Source organism: Phyllobates terribilis, unplaced genomic scaffold (assembly GCF_046119375.1).
Source record: "Phyllobates terribilis strain yellow unplaced genomic scaffold, ASM4611937v1 Scaffold_2__4_contigs__length_985480577, whole genome shotgun sequence".
NCBI lineage: Eukaryota > Metazoa > Chordata > Amphibia > Anura > Dendrobatidae > Phyllobates > Phyllobates terribilis.
In genome coordinates this window covers 369,915,801-369,933,627 of record NW_027362762.1, presented here as the reverse complement: position 1 = coordinate 369,933,627, position 17,827 = coordinate 369,915,801, and the positions used below count along the sequence as shown (strand labels likewise).

The window sequence follows — 17,827 nt, the reverse complement described above, 5'->3', positions numbered from 1 at the left end:
AATTTTTTAATGTTCTAAATTAAACCATCAGTGTCTGCGGCATGGCAAGCTGGATGGCAGCTTTCAGCTGCCATCCAGCCTGTCATGTGAAAGTAGCAGAGCTGGAGCCGTCCTGGGAACCATGGAAAGGTAAGGATGATGTTGGTTTATTATTTTACTTTTATTGCAGGAGATCGTTGGCTTCAGCTGGAATGGGCGTGATGGTAAGTATGGTTTAATTTAGAACAATAAAGAATTGTGCGTTTATTTCAATTAAAGGACTTTATTCTGGGTGTTTGTGTTTTTTTTTAACTTTGACTATGGGGTTAGTAATGGGGGTGTCTTATAGACGCCTCTCCATTACTAACCTGGGCTTGATGTCAGCTGGCATTATAAGCTGACATCAACCCCAGCCCTATTACCCCACTGCCACCGCTCCAGGGCAGTGGGAAGAGCAAGGCTAAGTGCCAGAATTGGCGTATCCTATGGATGCGCCATTTCTGGGGTGGCTGACGGCTGGTGTTTCTAGCCTGGGAGGGGGCCAATATTCATGGCACCCTTCCTGGGCTATTAATATCAGCCCCCAGCTGTCTGCCTAGCCTTTGCTAGCTATTAACATAGGGGGGACCCCACGTCATTTTTTTGGGGGGGTCCCCCATTTTAATAACTAGTAAAGGCTAGGTATTCAGCTGGGGGCTGATATTAGTAGCCTGGGAAGCTCCGTGGGTATTACCCCCTTCCCAGGCTTCAAACATCTGCCCCAGCCGTCTGCTTAACCTCCGCTAGAGACTAAAATTATGGGGAACCCCACGCCAATTTTTTTTTTAATAAATCCTTTATTTTAACACTAAATGACAAGTACAGTAATCAACACTATCACTGTACTTATTATATATGTGACTGACAGGTCTCTATCTATCTAATCTATGTGTGATGCTCTATTCTTTCTGTTCTAAATTGTCAGGTACCGATGCTGAATTGCCGGCCGGCTTTTTTAAAGAGACGGTGCATGAAAACACTATTATTTTTTTAAATAAATCCTTTAACACTAAATGACAAGTACAGTAACCAACACTGTCACTGTACTTCTTATATATGTGACTGACATGTTTCTATCTATCTAATCTATGTGTGAAGCTCTATTCTTTCTGTTCTAAATTGTCGGGTACCGGTGTATGCCGCTGCTGAATTGCCGGCTTTTCATGTTTCAGTGTGAGCACTGTTCCCATCGATTTGGGCAACCACTGTAATGCCACAACCACCATGGCTGTGACATTACAGTGAGTGACAGACAATCCCTGCATGATGTGAAAAAATCCAGTTACGCTTTTGGTGCACGAACAGTTATCAAACATAACCTCGAACAGCCGAATTTTTTGCAAATCGTTCGCATTCGTCGAACGACTCGAACACCTCCCAAAACAGCTCGAATTTGAGATTGGCGAACAGGTCTAGTCGAACACCGCTCATCTCTAGTTCTATGTAGTTCTCTTCAATTTGATTTTGCTGACCACTTTTACAATCGTTTACATTCACATGTCCTCACATCTTGTTAAAGTTCGACAAAGCGAACTGAGTTTTTATTTTATTTAATCTAAGATGGCCTAAAATTCATTTATAATATATTTGTATGACTCAAAGGTTGTTTTTCTCATGCTAATCCAGCAATGATGTGAAAATAAGGACTTATATCTGCAAAAAAAAATCATTGGATTTTTTTTTTAAATACAGCAAAGATTGGTTAAACTCTTTTAATTTAGAAATAGACACATCTAAGTCATGTTTCTCAGCTCCCCTTAGTGGTGGCTGCAGGCAGTCAGATTTTTACCGTTGAACTCCATAGCTGTGAAGAGAAGCAGATAACTTTGTACTTTGACCTTTAATAAGATCTATTACTAACATTACTAACATTGGGTCAACTTAGCTTTAATCCAAACTGAATACGATAGCCTTTTATACATTTATTTATTATATCTTAGGAGTATGGCGATGAAGGCTTTTCTATATATATATTTATTGAAAAATGCCTTTTTACATTATATGAAAAATTGCTAAAATCTCCTACCCGATGCGTGTCAATCTGGCTTTGCACTTTGGGAACATCCCCACCAATGGGCACCTGCTGCTTTAGCTCCTCGTTCTTCAGCTGCAGCCATGCAAGAAGCTCCTGCAGAGAGATATGTAATCGCTTCCAGTGCTCCGTGCTGGCTTCTAAATGAGACCTACAAGACATTATGCATCACATTATTGTCAGGGGGAGAAAGATCATGGCAGATGTACAGCTCATTTCATACTGAAACCAGTCTTTTTTAGACGAGGAATAATAATTAATGTATGAGCTGCTCTTTGATGAGAATTTATTGCAGAGAAAAAGAGGCAGACTCACATGCAGAGCTGCCACGATGAGCTATATTTTACCGCAATTAGCAGTCATGCTGAAGTTCAATGGCTGAGAATATTATAGAAACAATTAAATATGACCAAATTGGTCAGTAATGACCTTGTTCAGGATATTTGAGAATAGAAATGATTTACATGTTGATGGCTGATAACAATAAATCAATTTATATGTGCAAAGTTTTTTGTATTTGGCAGAAAGCATTGTATTACAGAGCTAAAGTTTGTCTTAAAAAGGTGATTTTTGCAATGTTTTATTTAAACTAATTGAAAAGCTGTTTGAAAATTGATTGGTTTATGACAGTACCTATAAATGTATTTCAATTCACCCATTGACCTCAATGGTGAAAAATATATCATGGTGAAATGTATCATAATAAATGGAACTAATGTACTTTGGTATTAGTTTTAAATTCATTGCAATTAATGGGACCTATTGACAAAGTAATCATTAAACGTTTTTTTCTAAAACAATATATACTATATCATACTACATAGCCATTAGCCCCCTGTGTTCAGCCATAAAATGCTGCATACATGTAACAGTGATGTACAGCTATTTTCTTCTATCTTCCCCTTTTTTTAAAAATGTCTCTGTAATATTGTATCTGAATATGGCAAGCCTCCAAATTTAAACTAGAGGCATAGATTAGGTTCATAAACTCCTATAGGTTCTATAATATGGCTCATAGAACACAACTCAGAATTTGGATTAAGCTGTAATAATGCATGAGGCATTAAAGACATGTACAATAACCTAATATTTGATAATATCAAAATATCTTCTTACATTGAGGGATATTCAAAATTCAAGGTTCATACATAAAGCATTCAGCATCACCTATTGGATGTAGCAATTCTAAAAGTCAATATTGTCCCTTTAACAAGACTTGCCACTTGACTTTGGATAAGAAGCCAAACCAGAAGCTCTGTTTTCAGACACTTGTTTCAGGATGTTTGTCCCTCATCAGTGCAAAGCAGGATATCTCATTTGGCTAGGTAAGAGGCCTCTGACTGGGAGTTTAAAGGGGTTGTCCAGTCCAAATTGATAGGTTTGCAGTCACTCTCTGTGAGACTGCAGACGTATGAATCCACCCAGAATCCCATCCACTCCAAACACTTGTATGGAGTGAGGCCATGCCCGCTAGTCGGCCATGCCCACTGGTCGGAAGTATTTATAACGCATACATACCCTCCAGTTTCATGTCTGAAACGTGTGCGTGTGCTGGGGGGATTCATAAGTCTGCAGTCACACAGAGTGACTGCAGATTTATCAATTTAGACTGGACAATCCCTTTAAGAGGGAACATTTCTGTTTATGGAGAGTGCCAAGCTGGCATAAAGAGACTTATAGGTCATGCAATGCTCCTCTGGAAGTTTAAATATGCAAAAAGCTACTTCAGAGAGGAAGACAACTTGAACTGTATTGCCAGATCTCTATGAAAGCCAGAAGTGGTTCAGATAATAAACATTTTAAATTACGTTTTAGCAGTCTTATTCACTAAATTAATTCCATGGTCTAAATACATTGTACAAAACCTCAACAGGGTCAACCCTCTTGAGTACACATTGGTACATACAGTACAAAAAATATGCTAGAATATATGATAAATTACCATATATTAAATTACTGTTTATACAAAATATATACTGAATAATAAGTTATAGAATAAGAAACTGATAGAATAGCTAAATGTTCATGGGTCCAGGATCAAAAGTTCAGCTTCTCCACCATCCCTTACTTGCTAACGCTCACTAAAATGGGTTGTCATGCTGTAAAAAAAACTTTTCTGGCAGCTGATATTGTTAAATTAACAGAAGAGACATTACTCACCTGTTACTGATCCATCATTCAGTGTCAATTGTAGTGCGGCGGTGTTCACAAGATTATTAGCAAGGAGCACGGAGGTGCACACCACTTTTCATATGCACCTGATTCATTAAAATGCGCCTCAAACTACAACACTCCCTCATCAATACCGACGTGAAGAATGCTACTTTTGATGGATTGGGGCCTAACCATAATAACTACATAACTATAGTTAAAATAAAAAAGAAATAACAAATCAATAGCCAGAGCTCCATCCTTTGTTACTACTCTATCCCTATGAAAAGATAAATAGTTATAATTGATATCAAGTGCAAATACAGAAGGAAACATCTCCAAAAAGTAATTCCTAATTTATAAGCACTTATGATATTAATATTTAGATAACTAAATGCTTTCCTGGAAAAGATACATTTCCCATATGATTCTTCAACATCTTAGATTAATATTCATATTTTGGAGAGGTTTCCAATTAAATAGAATCACTTAACTATATTTATGTTTTTTTTTAGTTCTACACATGAATAATAACTACAAGAAAGCATATGTACTTTGACTTGAACACAATCTGATTATATAATAGCCATGGGATATAAAGTAATGTGTTGTTCTTTTACAATACGTTAGCATAATAAGGAAATTAATACGTTTAACCTTGTTGTTTAGTATTTTTGTCCCTGTCCAATACCTGATGTTAAGGGACTTTTTCCTGAGATCATTCCATCGGAAGTTCATATTATCAAGCCTTCTGTGCAAGAGAGAACCATCTTCAGACCCTTCCAAAGATTTAAGGATTTTCTGTCCATTTTCATCCAAAGAATGGAATACCTCCGTGTGGGCATCAATGTCTGATTGTAATTCCTAGTATAGAAAAATTGAATATTATTATATAAAACAGTAGAAGTAGATAAAAATCAGAATACAAATGTAAAGGTTTCTCTCAAGTGTAAAAAAAAAAAGAAGAAAAATGAATGATGGCTTTGTGTATGCCAAAGAAAGGCTATACAGCACAGGTATCACCAGTGTAAGACAAATAATACGTCAACTAAATATTCTCATAATCTCTTGATCAATCAATAACATAAAATAAAGAAAACCAGGTAATAAATATATGCACTTGATATAAAACATCAGTGTTAATAAAATGATTTTCGCTGAATTTGATGAAAGAACATTTAATACATCGCTCAACTTGTAACTTACAGTTATTTACTTAGACATCATTAATTAGAATTCATGATTGGGATTTATGCAATTATTGAAAGTGACACATTCAAATATAATTGTATTCAATGCAAGGAGGAAGGAGAAAACAGTGGAAATCAACTCGCTCTTTTATTGGAATTAGAATAAAATTTGCGATGAACACTTGTGTGCTTTATGCAGAATTATACCATGAGAATAGACTGATTACACTACATGTATCACAACATGTATGTATACTGCTCATAGTATTACTACATGTATGTACTATATACTGATCCACAGTATTACTACATGTATGTAAACTGTTCCATACTATTACTACATGAATATACTGATCCATACTATTACTACATGAATATATTGATCCATAGTATTACTACATGTATGTATACTGATCCATAGTAATAATACATGTATGTATACTGATCCATAGTATTACTACATGCATGTATACTGATCCATAATATTACTACATGAAGATACTGATCCATAGTACTACTACATGTATGTATACTGATCCATAGTATTACTACATGAATATACTGATTTATAATATTACTACATGTATGTATACTGATCCATAGTATTACTACATGCATGTATACTGATCCATAGTATTACTACATGTATGTATACTGATCCATAGTATTACTACATGAATATACTGATCTATAATATTACTACATGTATGTATACTGATCCATAGTATTACTACATGCATGTATACTGATCCATAGTATTACTACATGTATGTATACTGATCCATAGTATTACTACATGAATATACTGATCTATAATACTACTACATGAATATACTGATCTATAATATTACTACATGTATGTATACTGATCCATAGTATTACTACATGAATGTATACTGATCCATAGTATTACTACATGTATGTATACTGATCCATAGTATTACTACATGAATATACTGATCTATAATATTACTACATGTATGTATACTGATCCATAGTATTACTACATGCATGTATACAGATCCATAGTATTACTACATGTATGTATACTGATCCATAGTATTACTACATGAATATACTGATCCATAATATTACTACATGAATATACTGATCTATAATATTACTACATGTATGTATACTGATCCATAGTATTACTACATGCATGTATACTGATCCATAGTATTACTACATGAATATACTGATCCATAGTATTACTACATGAATATACTGATCCATAGTATTACTACATGCATGTATACTGATCCATAGTATTACTACATGCATGTATACTGATCCATAGTATTACTACATGTAAGTATACTGATCCATAATATTACTACATGAAGATACTGATCCATAGTATTACTACATGCATGTATACTGATCCATAGTATTACTACATGTATGTATACTGATCCATAGTATTACTACATGAAGATACTGATCCATAGTATTACTACATGCATGTATACTGATCCATAGTATTACTACATGAATATACTAATCCATAGTATTACTACATGCATGTATACTGATCCATAGTATTACTACATGAATATAATGATCCATAGTATTACTACATGCATGTATACTGATCCATAGTATTACTACATGCATGTATACTGATCCATAGTATTACTACATGAATATACTGATCCATAATATTACTACATGAATATACTGCTCCATAGTATTACTACATGTATGTATACTGATCCATAGTATTACTACATGCATGTATACTGATCCATAGTATTACTACATGTATGTATACTGATCCATAGTATTACTACATGTATGTATACTGATCCATAGTATTACTACATGTATGTATACTGATCCATAGTATTACTACATGAATATACTGATCTATAATATTACTACATGTATGTATACTGATCCATAGTATTACTACATGCATGTATACTGATCCATAGTATTACTACATGTATGTATACTGATCCATAGTATTACTACATGTATGCATACTGATCCATAGTATTACTACATGAATATACTGATCTATACTATTACTACATGTATGTATACTGATCCATAGTATTACTACATGTATGTATACTGATCCATAGCATTAATACATGAAGATACTGATCCATAGTATTACTACATGTATGTATAGTGATCCATAGTATTGCTACATGCATGTATACTGATCCATAGTATTACTACATGCATGTATACTGATCCAAAGTATTACTACATGAATATACTGATCCATAGTATTACTACATGTATGTATAGTGATCCATAGTATTACTACATGAATATACTGATCCATAGTATTACTACATGCATGTATACTGATCAATAGTATTACTACATGCATGTATACTGATCCATAGTATTACTACATGTAAGTATACTGATCCATAATATTACTACATGAAGATACTGATCCATAGCATTACTACATGCATGTATACTGATCCATAGTATTACTACATGTATGTATACTGATCCATAGTATTACTACATGAAGATACTGATCCATAGTATTACTACATGCATGTATACTGATCCATAGTATTACTACATGAATATACTGAACCATAGTATTACTACATGCATGTATACTGATCCATAGTATTACTACATGAATATAATGATCCATAGTATTACTACATGCATGTATACTGATCCATAGTATTACTACATGCATGTATACTGATCCATAGTATTACTACATGAATATACTGATCCATAGTATTACTACATGAATATACTGCTCCATAGTATTGCTACATGTATGTATACTGATCCATAGTATTACTACATGTATGTATACTGATCCATAGTATTGCTACATGAATATATTGATCTATAATATTACTACATGTATGTATACTGATCCATAGTATTACTACATGCATGTATACTGATCCATAGTATTACTACATGTATGTATACTGATCCATAGTATTACTACATGAATATACTGCTCTATAATATTACTACATGTATGTATACTGATCCATAGTATTACTACATGCATGTATACTGATCCATAGTATTACTACATGAATATACTGATCCATAATATTACTACATGAATATACTGATCTATAATATTACTACATGTATGTATACTGATCCATAGTAATACTACATGCATGTATCCATAGTATTACTACATGTATACTGATCCATAGTATTACTACAGGAATATACTGATCTATAATATTACTACATGTATGTATTCTGATCCATAATATTACTACATGCATGTATACTGATCCATAGTATTACTACATGTATGTATACTGATCCATAGTATTACTACATGAAGATACTGATCCATAGTATTACTACATGTATGTATAGTGATCCATAGTATTACTACATGCATGTATACTGATCCATAGTATGACTACATGCATGTATACTGATCCATAGTATTACTACATGAATATACTGATCCATAGTATTACTACATGCATGTATACTGATCCATAGTATTACTACATGTATGTATACTGATCCATAATATTACTACATGAAGATACTGATCCATAGTATTATTACATGCATGTATACTGATCCATAGTATTACTGCATGAATATACTGCTCCAAAGTATATTACTACATGTATGTATACTGATCCATAGTATTACTACATGAATATACTGATCCATAGTATTACTTTATGCATGTATACTGATTCATAGTATTACTACATGAATATACTGATCCATAGTATTACTACATGCCTGTACATTGATCCATAGTATTACTACATGCATGTATACTGATCCATAGTATTACTACATGAATATACTGATCCATAGTATTACTACATGAAGATGCTGATCCATAGTATTACTACATGAATATACTGCTCCATAGTATTAGTACATGTGTGTATACTGATCCATAGTATTATTACATGTATGTATACTGATCCATAGTATTACTACATGAATATACTGATCTATAATATTACTACATGTATGTATACTGATCCATAGTATTACTACATGAATATACTGATCCATAGTATTACTACATGAATATACTGATCCATAGTATTACTACATGAATATACTGCTCCATAGTATTAGTACATGTATGTATACTGATCCATAGTATTACTACATGTATGTATACTGATCCATAGTATTACTACATGAATATACTGATCTATAATATTACTACATGTATGTATACTGATCCATAGTATTACTACATGCATGTTTACTGATCCATAGTATTACTACATGTATTTATACTGATCCATAATATTACTACATGAATATACTGATCTATAATATTACGACATGTATGTATACTGATCCATAGTATTACTACATGCATGTATACTGATCCATAGTATTACTACATGAATATACTGATCCATAATATTACTACATGAATATACTGATCTATAATATTACTACATGTATGTATACTGATCAATAGTATTACTACATGCATGTATACTGATCCATAGTATTACTACATGTATGTATACTAATCCATAGTATTACTACATGAATATACTGATCTATAATATTACTACATGTATGTATACTGATCCATAGTATTACTACATGCATGTATACTGATCCATAATATTACTACATGTATGTATACTGATCCATAGTATTACTACATGAATATACTGATCTATAATATTACTACATGTATGTATACTGATCCATAGCATTACTACATGCATGTATACTGATCCATAGTATTACTACATGTATGTATACTGATCCATAGTATTACTACATGTATGTATACTGATCCATAGTATTACTACATGAATACACTGATCTATAATATTACTACATGTATGTATGCTGATCCATAGTATTACTACATGAAGATACTGATCCATAGTATTACTACATGTATGTATAGTGATCCATAGTATTGCTACATGCATGTATGCTGATCTATAGTATTACTACATGCATGTATACTGATCCATAATATTACTACATGAATATACTGATCCATAGTATTACTACATGTATGTATAGTGATCCATAGTATTACTACATGAATATACTGATCCATAGTATTAATACATGCATGTATACTGATCCATAGTATTACTACATGCATGTATACTGATCCATAGTATTACTACATGTAAGTATGCTGATCCATAATATTACTACATGAAGATACTGATCCATAGTATTACTACATGCATGTATACTGATCCATAGTATTACTACACGTATGTATACTGATCCATAGTATTACTACATGAAGATACTGATCCATAGTATTACTACATGCATGTATACTGATCGATAGTATTACTACATGAATATACTGATCCATAGTATTACTACATGCATGTATACTGATCCATAGTATTACTACATGAATATAATGATCCATAGTATTACTGCATGCATGTATACTGATCCATAGTATCACTACATGCATGTATACTGATCCATAGTATTACTACATGAATATACTGATTCATAATATTACTACATGAATATACTGCTCCATAATATTACTACATGTATGTATACTGATCCATAGTATTACTACATGTATGTATACTGAACCATAGTATTACTACATAAATATACTGATCTATAATATTACTACATGTATGTATACTGATCCATAGTATTACTACATGCATGTATACTGATCCATAATATTACTACATGTATGTATACTGATCCATAGTATTACTACATGAATATACTGATCTATGATATTACTACATGTATGTATACTGATCCATAGTATTACTACATGCATGTATACTGATCCATAGTATTACTACATGAATATACTGATCCATAATATTACTACATGAATATACTGATCTATAATATTACTACATGTATGTATACTGATCCATAGCAATACTACATGCATGTATACTGATCCATAGTATTACTACATGTATACTGATCCATAGTATTACTACATGAATATACTGATCTATAATATTACTACATGTATGTATACTGATCCATAATATTACTACATGCATGTATACTGATCCATAGTATTACTACATGAATATACTGATCCATAATATTACTACATGAATATACTGATCTATAATATTACTACATGTATGTATACTGATCCATAGTATTACTACATGAATGTATACTGATCCATAGTATTACTACATGAATATACTGATCTATAATATTACTACATGTGTGTATACTGATCCATAGTCCCTGCCCAAACTCTAAAATATTTGGACGAAAAAGTTGAAACTTGATCAATGGTTATTGAATTACAGGAAAATAATGATAATAATAATAATAATAATAATAATAATAATAATAATAGAAGTAATAATAATAATGCAACTATTTTTATTTAAAAATACAATTTTCGGTAGCTCTGCACATGACTCTAACTTTAGTATTGCCTCCCCAAAATATATTAGTTAACATGAGATAAATTAGATATTTTGCACAGCTTCAAGTAGTTGTAGCACAAGCAGTGTTATCACAAAATTGCTCGCACAATGTGTTAGTAAAGACAAGACGTCTGAATCTGTTCTAACCTTCACATTATATTTCCTCCTATGCAACATGCTTTGAAGACTGTAACATCAGTTGTACTCAGAGGCAATCGTAAGGCAATTCTGGAGTGATGGCGCTGAAGTACCAACTCTTGTTACATAATGTTCTCAAAAACCTTTCCCAAAGCAAGATCTCATATTAGAGACAAACGATACTTTGTTTTTTGGCAACATTCAGATCACATCCCCCAGTGTAGGATGAGGCGATGACCTAATAGAGAACGCGGAAGGGCAAACTCTTTTAACTGCTTTTGCAGTGACACAACAGGAGACAAGTGTAAAAAAAGTATGAAGCCTCAGCAATAGTCAAATCCAAGTGGCAAAAAAGGGGTTAACCTACAGTATACAACATAGCACAATCAAAAGAGGCACAGTTTTAGCTTTTTTTCTCTCTTACTTGAGTGTGCCAATTGATGCCAAAGGAAAATTCTTTCACAGGCCTGCTGGCATTCCACTCGGCCTACATGCTGAATGGAGTCTTTGTATTTCAGGGAATCTTTATGTTTATATGCCTCGGTTGTAAATTTCTTTTTTTTATGTCTTTTATTGGTCAGATAAAAAGAAGCACAGTTTGACTTTAGAGACACTTTAAAACATACTGCATAATTAAGTCATATTACATTATGCTGCTATAGTCTGTAAGATGAGACACACTCAAGCATGCATATATTCTACTTTACATAGCATCATTGTTTCTAAGGATAAAAAAAAACACATAAGTCCATCTGTATCAACCTATTCTCCCAGAGTGTTGATCCAAAAGGAGGCAAAAAACCCCTATCAGACGGAATCAAGTTTTCCTCATCTTAGGAATAAAATTCCTCCCCAATTCTACATATAAATAAATTAAATATACATAAATAGATCAATGACCCAATTCCAGTAATTTAGAATCTTTACCTTGTGAAATGATTACCCTTAAAGTGAATCTGTCAGCAGGTTTTTGCTATAGAATCTGAGAGCAGCATGATGTAGGGGCTGAGATCCTGATTCCAGTGATGTTTCACTTACTCGGCTGCTTGGTGTAGTTTGGATAGAATCTCTGTTTTCTCTGCTGTAGGCGTAGCAGTGCTCAGAATGCTGAGCTTTGTATAACCTCGCCCACACCACTGATTGGCAGTTTTCTGTGCATACTGTGAATTGTCAGCAAGTGATGGGGGTGGGGATGCACAGATTAGTTGGTCTGGCCTGCACATAACATCTCGTCAGGCAGTGATAATCACCTGCTGATAAAACACTGATTGTATTAAAGCTACAACACACAGCCTAATAAATCATACATCCTTGGAATAAGGCTCTCTGTCTCTTTATTATGCTGCTCTTAGATAAAATAGTAAAAACCTGCTGACATATTCTCTTTAAGAAAGGCATCCAGGCCCTTTTTAATTCTATGAATTCACTATGACGACTTCGCCTAGCAGAGCGTTTCTTGGCCTCACTGTTATTATTGTAAAGAATTGCCTTCTATATTTATTTATTTTACTCACTTATCTTTCACCATTAATTCCACTGTGCTTTACAGACATTATCATCACTGTCTTCATTGGGGCTTACAATCTAGATTTCTTATCAGTATATCTTTGGAGTGTGGGAGGAAACCGGAGAACCCGGAGGAAACCCACGCAAACACGAGGAGAACATACAAACTCCTTGCAGATGTTGTCCTTGGTGGGATTAGAACCCAAGACCCCAGCACTGCAAATCAACAGTGCTAACCACTATGTTAATGTAGACACCTTCTTTCCTCTAGAGTTAGAGGATGCTCTTTTATATAGTAACAATATTTCTTGGATGATTAAAATTTTGGATACAGAAGTGTCAAAATACAAATGCAAAACATATCTGTAAGGACAGTTCTTTCATTTACTAGACTCAATGCAATACCAGTTTAAAAGTACACCTAGCAGCAAATCTGTCAATTATAAAAAAAAAGTCTATTCTGTATAATATTGTATTGTTTTAATAGATTTATATTGCAAACTCTCATTTGCATTTTTTTCATAACAATAAAATTGCACAAATCCATCTAGGCTACTAGTAGAGCATATTCAAAGCTAGTCAGGTTTCATGAGACAAAGTGCAGTTCAGGATACCAGGTACATATCTAAGTCTATCTACCATGGGTGCACATTTACTGTACATTGCTGTTCTAGCTCATTGATGGCATTGCTCCAGCGGGGAGCCATTTGGTAGGGCAGTCAAGAAGGGGGCTGGAGGCATGGGAACCTAGATGGAAGCCCCACATGACCGGGATTGGCCAGAAGGGTGCAATTTTTAAATCCCAATGGTCGGGATTGGGTATAGGCTTGGAGGGGCTGGCATTTGGATGGGGGTGGGGTAAAGGGGGGGGGGGAGGTATAATAGGGAAAAGTGCGGGAAAACGGGCAGTCCAGGGAAGAAGTCATTGAGAGAAGTTCTGGAGCACTGATCAAAAAAAAAAATATATATATTTTTACCTTTCTAATTGCTTGGACACTCTTCTCGCTATTATGGAGTCCGTGGAGTCCCTTATCGCCAGGCTGAGGGAGACTGCCAGATCCAGGCAAGGAGGGTGGCTTGAGGCCCAGCTGGCCGGACTTCTGGGGAATGCCGGAGAGGAAGAATCCCCGTCGGGTTTGGGAAGAATAGCCAGGAGGACGCGGCCCCCCGAGAGGCTTTCCCTGGAGATGGTCGGTACGGGCAACAGGCGCAGGCTGCGGAGCCCCTCAGGGGACCCTGTGTCCGGGGAGCATGCCGGCAGAATCCCCTGCCGGCGTGCCCGCCGCGGCAGGAATCCGCCCAGCCGGTCTGCGGGCTCCCCCTGCATCGGGTCGCGGTCCGCGACTGAAGTTCCCCGGTCCGTCGTGGTGCGGCCTCCCCCGTCGGCGCGCCGCAGTACTAGAGCCCAGGCCGCGCCGGAAGCAAGGCCCGGGCCGCAGACGCGTCATCCGGGGGGCGGGGCCTCACTGGAAATGGGGACTACGTCACTTCCGGCCCCGGAGTCAGATGAAAGGGACGCACAGCCAATGAGCGGCGGGCGCAGGGACACGCCGCCCGCTCCAAGATCCAGCGGCAATTCAAGACGCCGGTTATTCAAAAGAAAAAAGGGCGGCAATCCTGCAGCGGGGAACGGAGGGACCACCAGCACGGCAGGCACACCTGGTGATGTTCCTGTCGGGGTGCCTGCCAGACAGACCAGAGGGCGCAGACAGCAGCGGAGCTACACGGGCAGGCAGCAACAATTCCAGGACCGGCTGCCTGGCTCAAGATTCTCCAGGCAGAGGGATGGAGCGGCGGGCAGCAGCACGGAGTTGCCTGGCAGTTATCCACGGACCAACACGGATCGGGCTGGTGAGTCCGGGTCTAAAAATCGCGGATGTGCACGGTCGGCGGTGAGGACTGGAGCAGGGATGAGCGGAGGACGAACGGCGGGGAGGTCGGCACCGGCTCGGGTCCCCCCTGGTGACGAGGAGGCCAGGGGCGCGGGCCTTGAGCGGCAGGGGTCAGTCGGACTAGATTATGGAGAAGAACAAGACGAACCAAGGACTCATCTGGACTCGGGGAGTACGGCTGGCGGGGACACAGCACCTGCGCAGCTTCGTGAGTATGCGTCTATGTATGGTTTGTCGCCCGCGGGGTCTGTAGTGGATGGGGTAGGCGATAGGCAGGTGTCTGGGCCCAGCAGGGAAAATGTTAGGGGAGGTAGTGGGTCAGATGTAAGCGGGTTTAGGGATTTGTTGGTTAGCATGTCGCGCATTTTGGCGAGAATAGACGGCGGGGGAGCCATTCAAAGGGGGTTGTCACCGGCGGGGGTTTGGCTACCTAGTCAACCGGCGTTGTTGCAGGTGGGGAGCGAGTCGGCCAGGTCGGCGGGGTGTACAGCTGGGACACCTTCTGGGGTATCGGTTTGTGTGCAGACAGAAAAGGAAAATGCGGATACTATAAAACTGGATGATAGGGCGAAAGGGGAGATATATGTGTGCTTTGAGGGGCCGTTGGGGGCGCATTTAAAAAAAGAGGTTAAAGAAAAAATTTGGCGGGACGAGTATGTCAAAATTTTTTCCCTTCTTCCGTTGGAAAAGTTTAACCTGGATAAGGGAAAAAAGGAAGACAGTAAAAAAGAGGAGGAGGAGAAGCGTAGGTGGAGGTTGATTCCACAGACGTTTGTCAATTGGTTACAGGCTTTTGCAATAATGGCTAGCGTTATTGGAGAAAAAGCTCCTGATAATTGTTCGGGTTTGTTTTGCTACCTTGATGCTATTGGGGAGGCTCATAGGACTTACGGGGGTCAGGCGTGGTTACGATATGATGAGCAATTTCGGCAGAGGAAGGCAGTCCGCCCTGAGATCAGATGGGATCAAAAGGACATTGGTTTGTGGCTGAAGGTTATGGCCCCAGTGAGGTATGGGCAGTCCTTTCACGGGGGCAGCAGTAGTGGTAACCAATCAGCAGGACACGGGGGAAGTAGCCAGGGGGCACAAAGCACTAAGAAGGAAGTGGGAACTTGCTGGCAATTTAATGACGGCCAATGCAAGTACGGGAGCTCCTGTAAATTTAAACACGTGTGCTCCCATTGTAATGGAAGCTCATACGGAGCATCAAAATGCTTTAAGAAGGGTAAGGGAAAGCCGACAGTGGGTAACTGTTAAAGGGCTGACTCCGGTGAGGGTGCACGCGATGGCCCCCTTTCTAAGTAGGTATCCGGATCAGTTGAAGGCTCAGGTCATTTCGGATGGGTTTTTGGAAGGTTTTAGAATCCCTCCTCCTGAGCACGAGGTCCCCTTTTCAGTAAAAAATTTGACGTCGGCTTCCCTTCATCCAGATGTGGTTAGCGTGAAGTTGGCTAAGGAGGTGGAATTGGGCAGGATGGCGGGACCGTTTTGGGTATTACCTAGCAGCAGGGTGATTATTTTGCCGTTGGGGGTTGTGCCCAAAAAAGAGCTGAATAAGTTTCGTTTGATTCAGCATTTGTCGTACCCGAAGGGGCTCTCGGTGAATGATGGCATTGCACAGGAATTATGTTCAGTTGAATATACATCATTTAATGCGGCGGTGCGATGGGTACAGCGATATGGGTCAGGATCGTTGCTAGCCAAGACGGATATCGAGTCTGCTTTTCGGTTGCTGCCAGTTCATCCGGATAGTGTCCCGTTGTTAGGTTGTTTTTGGAATGGGGCATATTACATGGATAGGTGTTTGCCAATGGGTTGTGCAATTTCGTGTTCTTTGTTTGAAACGTTTAGTACCTTTTTGGAATGGGTGGTGAAGGACCTGGCATCAGTTAATTCAGTCATTCATTATTTGGATGATTTTTTGTTTATAGGCCCTCCGCAATCGTTATTGTGTAGGAATTTGTTAGGTACTATGGTGTGGGTAGCGGAGCATTTTGGCGTACCATTGGCAAAAGAAAAGACGGAAGGCCCTTGCACAATCCTAAGTTTTTTGGGCATTGTTATTGATACGGAAAGGATGGAGTGTCGATTACCTGAAGATGAATTGTGTCTGCTCAAGCAGGAGGTCGATAGAGTCGGGAGGTTGCGCAAGGTGACCCTGAGGGAGCTACAATCGCTGTTGGGGCGCTTAAATTTTGCATGCAGGATTATGCCAATGGGCAGAATTTTTTGTCGCAGGTTGTCAGGCGCCACAGCAGGAGTGCGTGCGGCTCATCATTTTATCCGCCTAAATAAGGAACACAAGGAGGACCTGAAGGTTTGGAAGTTGTTTTTGGAAAGCTATAATGGCAGGTCGTTAATCCAGCAGGAGTTTGTAAGCAGTTTTGATTGTGAGATATTTACAGATGCTGCAGGAAGTGCTGGTTATGGGGCCTACTGGAAAGGGCGGTGGAGTGTTGGGGCATGGCCAATTGGGTGGACGGAGAGGGGACTTACGAGGAACCTGGCGTTTTTGGA

At 37.5% G+C, this 17,827-nt stretch overlaps 1 protein-coding gene across 13 annotated transcripts in view; it reads right to left on the bottom strand.

Moving 5' to 3' along the window:
- The window catches only part of DMD (dystrophin), a 3,940,859-nt gene that overhangs the window by 819,981 nt on the left and 3,103,051 nt on the right, over nt 1-17,827 (bottom strand). For 11 of the 13 annotated variants that reach the window (XM_073664716.1, XM_073664719.1, XM_073664714.1 and 8 more), the window contains 2 exons: nt 4,893-5,065; nt 2,045-2,201 (listed from right to left, as the gene is read on the bottom strand). In XM_073664716.1, the coding sequence (XP_073520817.1) occupies nt 2,045-2,201; nt 4,893-5,065 (330 nt within the window). Of the gene's footprint in view, nt 1-2,044; nt 2,202-4,892; nt 5,066-11,921; nt 12,062-17,827 lie in introns of those variants that run through there. The other 2 variants (XM_073664726.1, XM_073664727.1) reach the window with 1 other exon arrangement.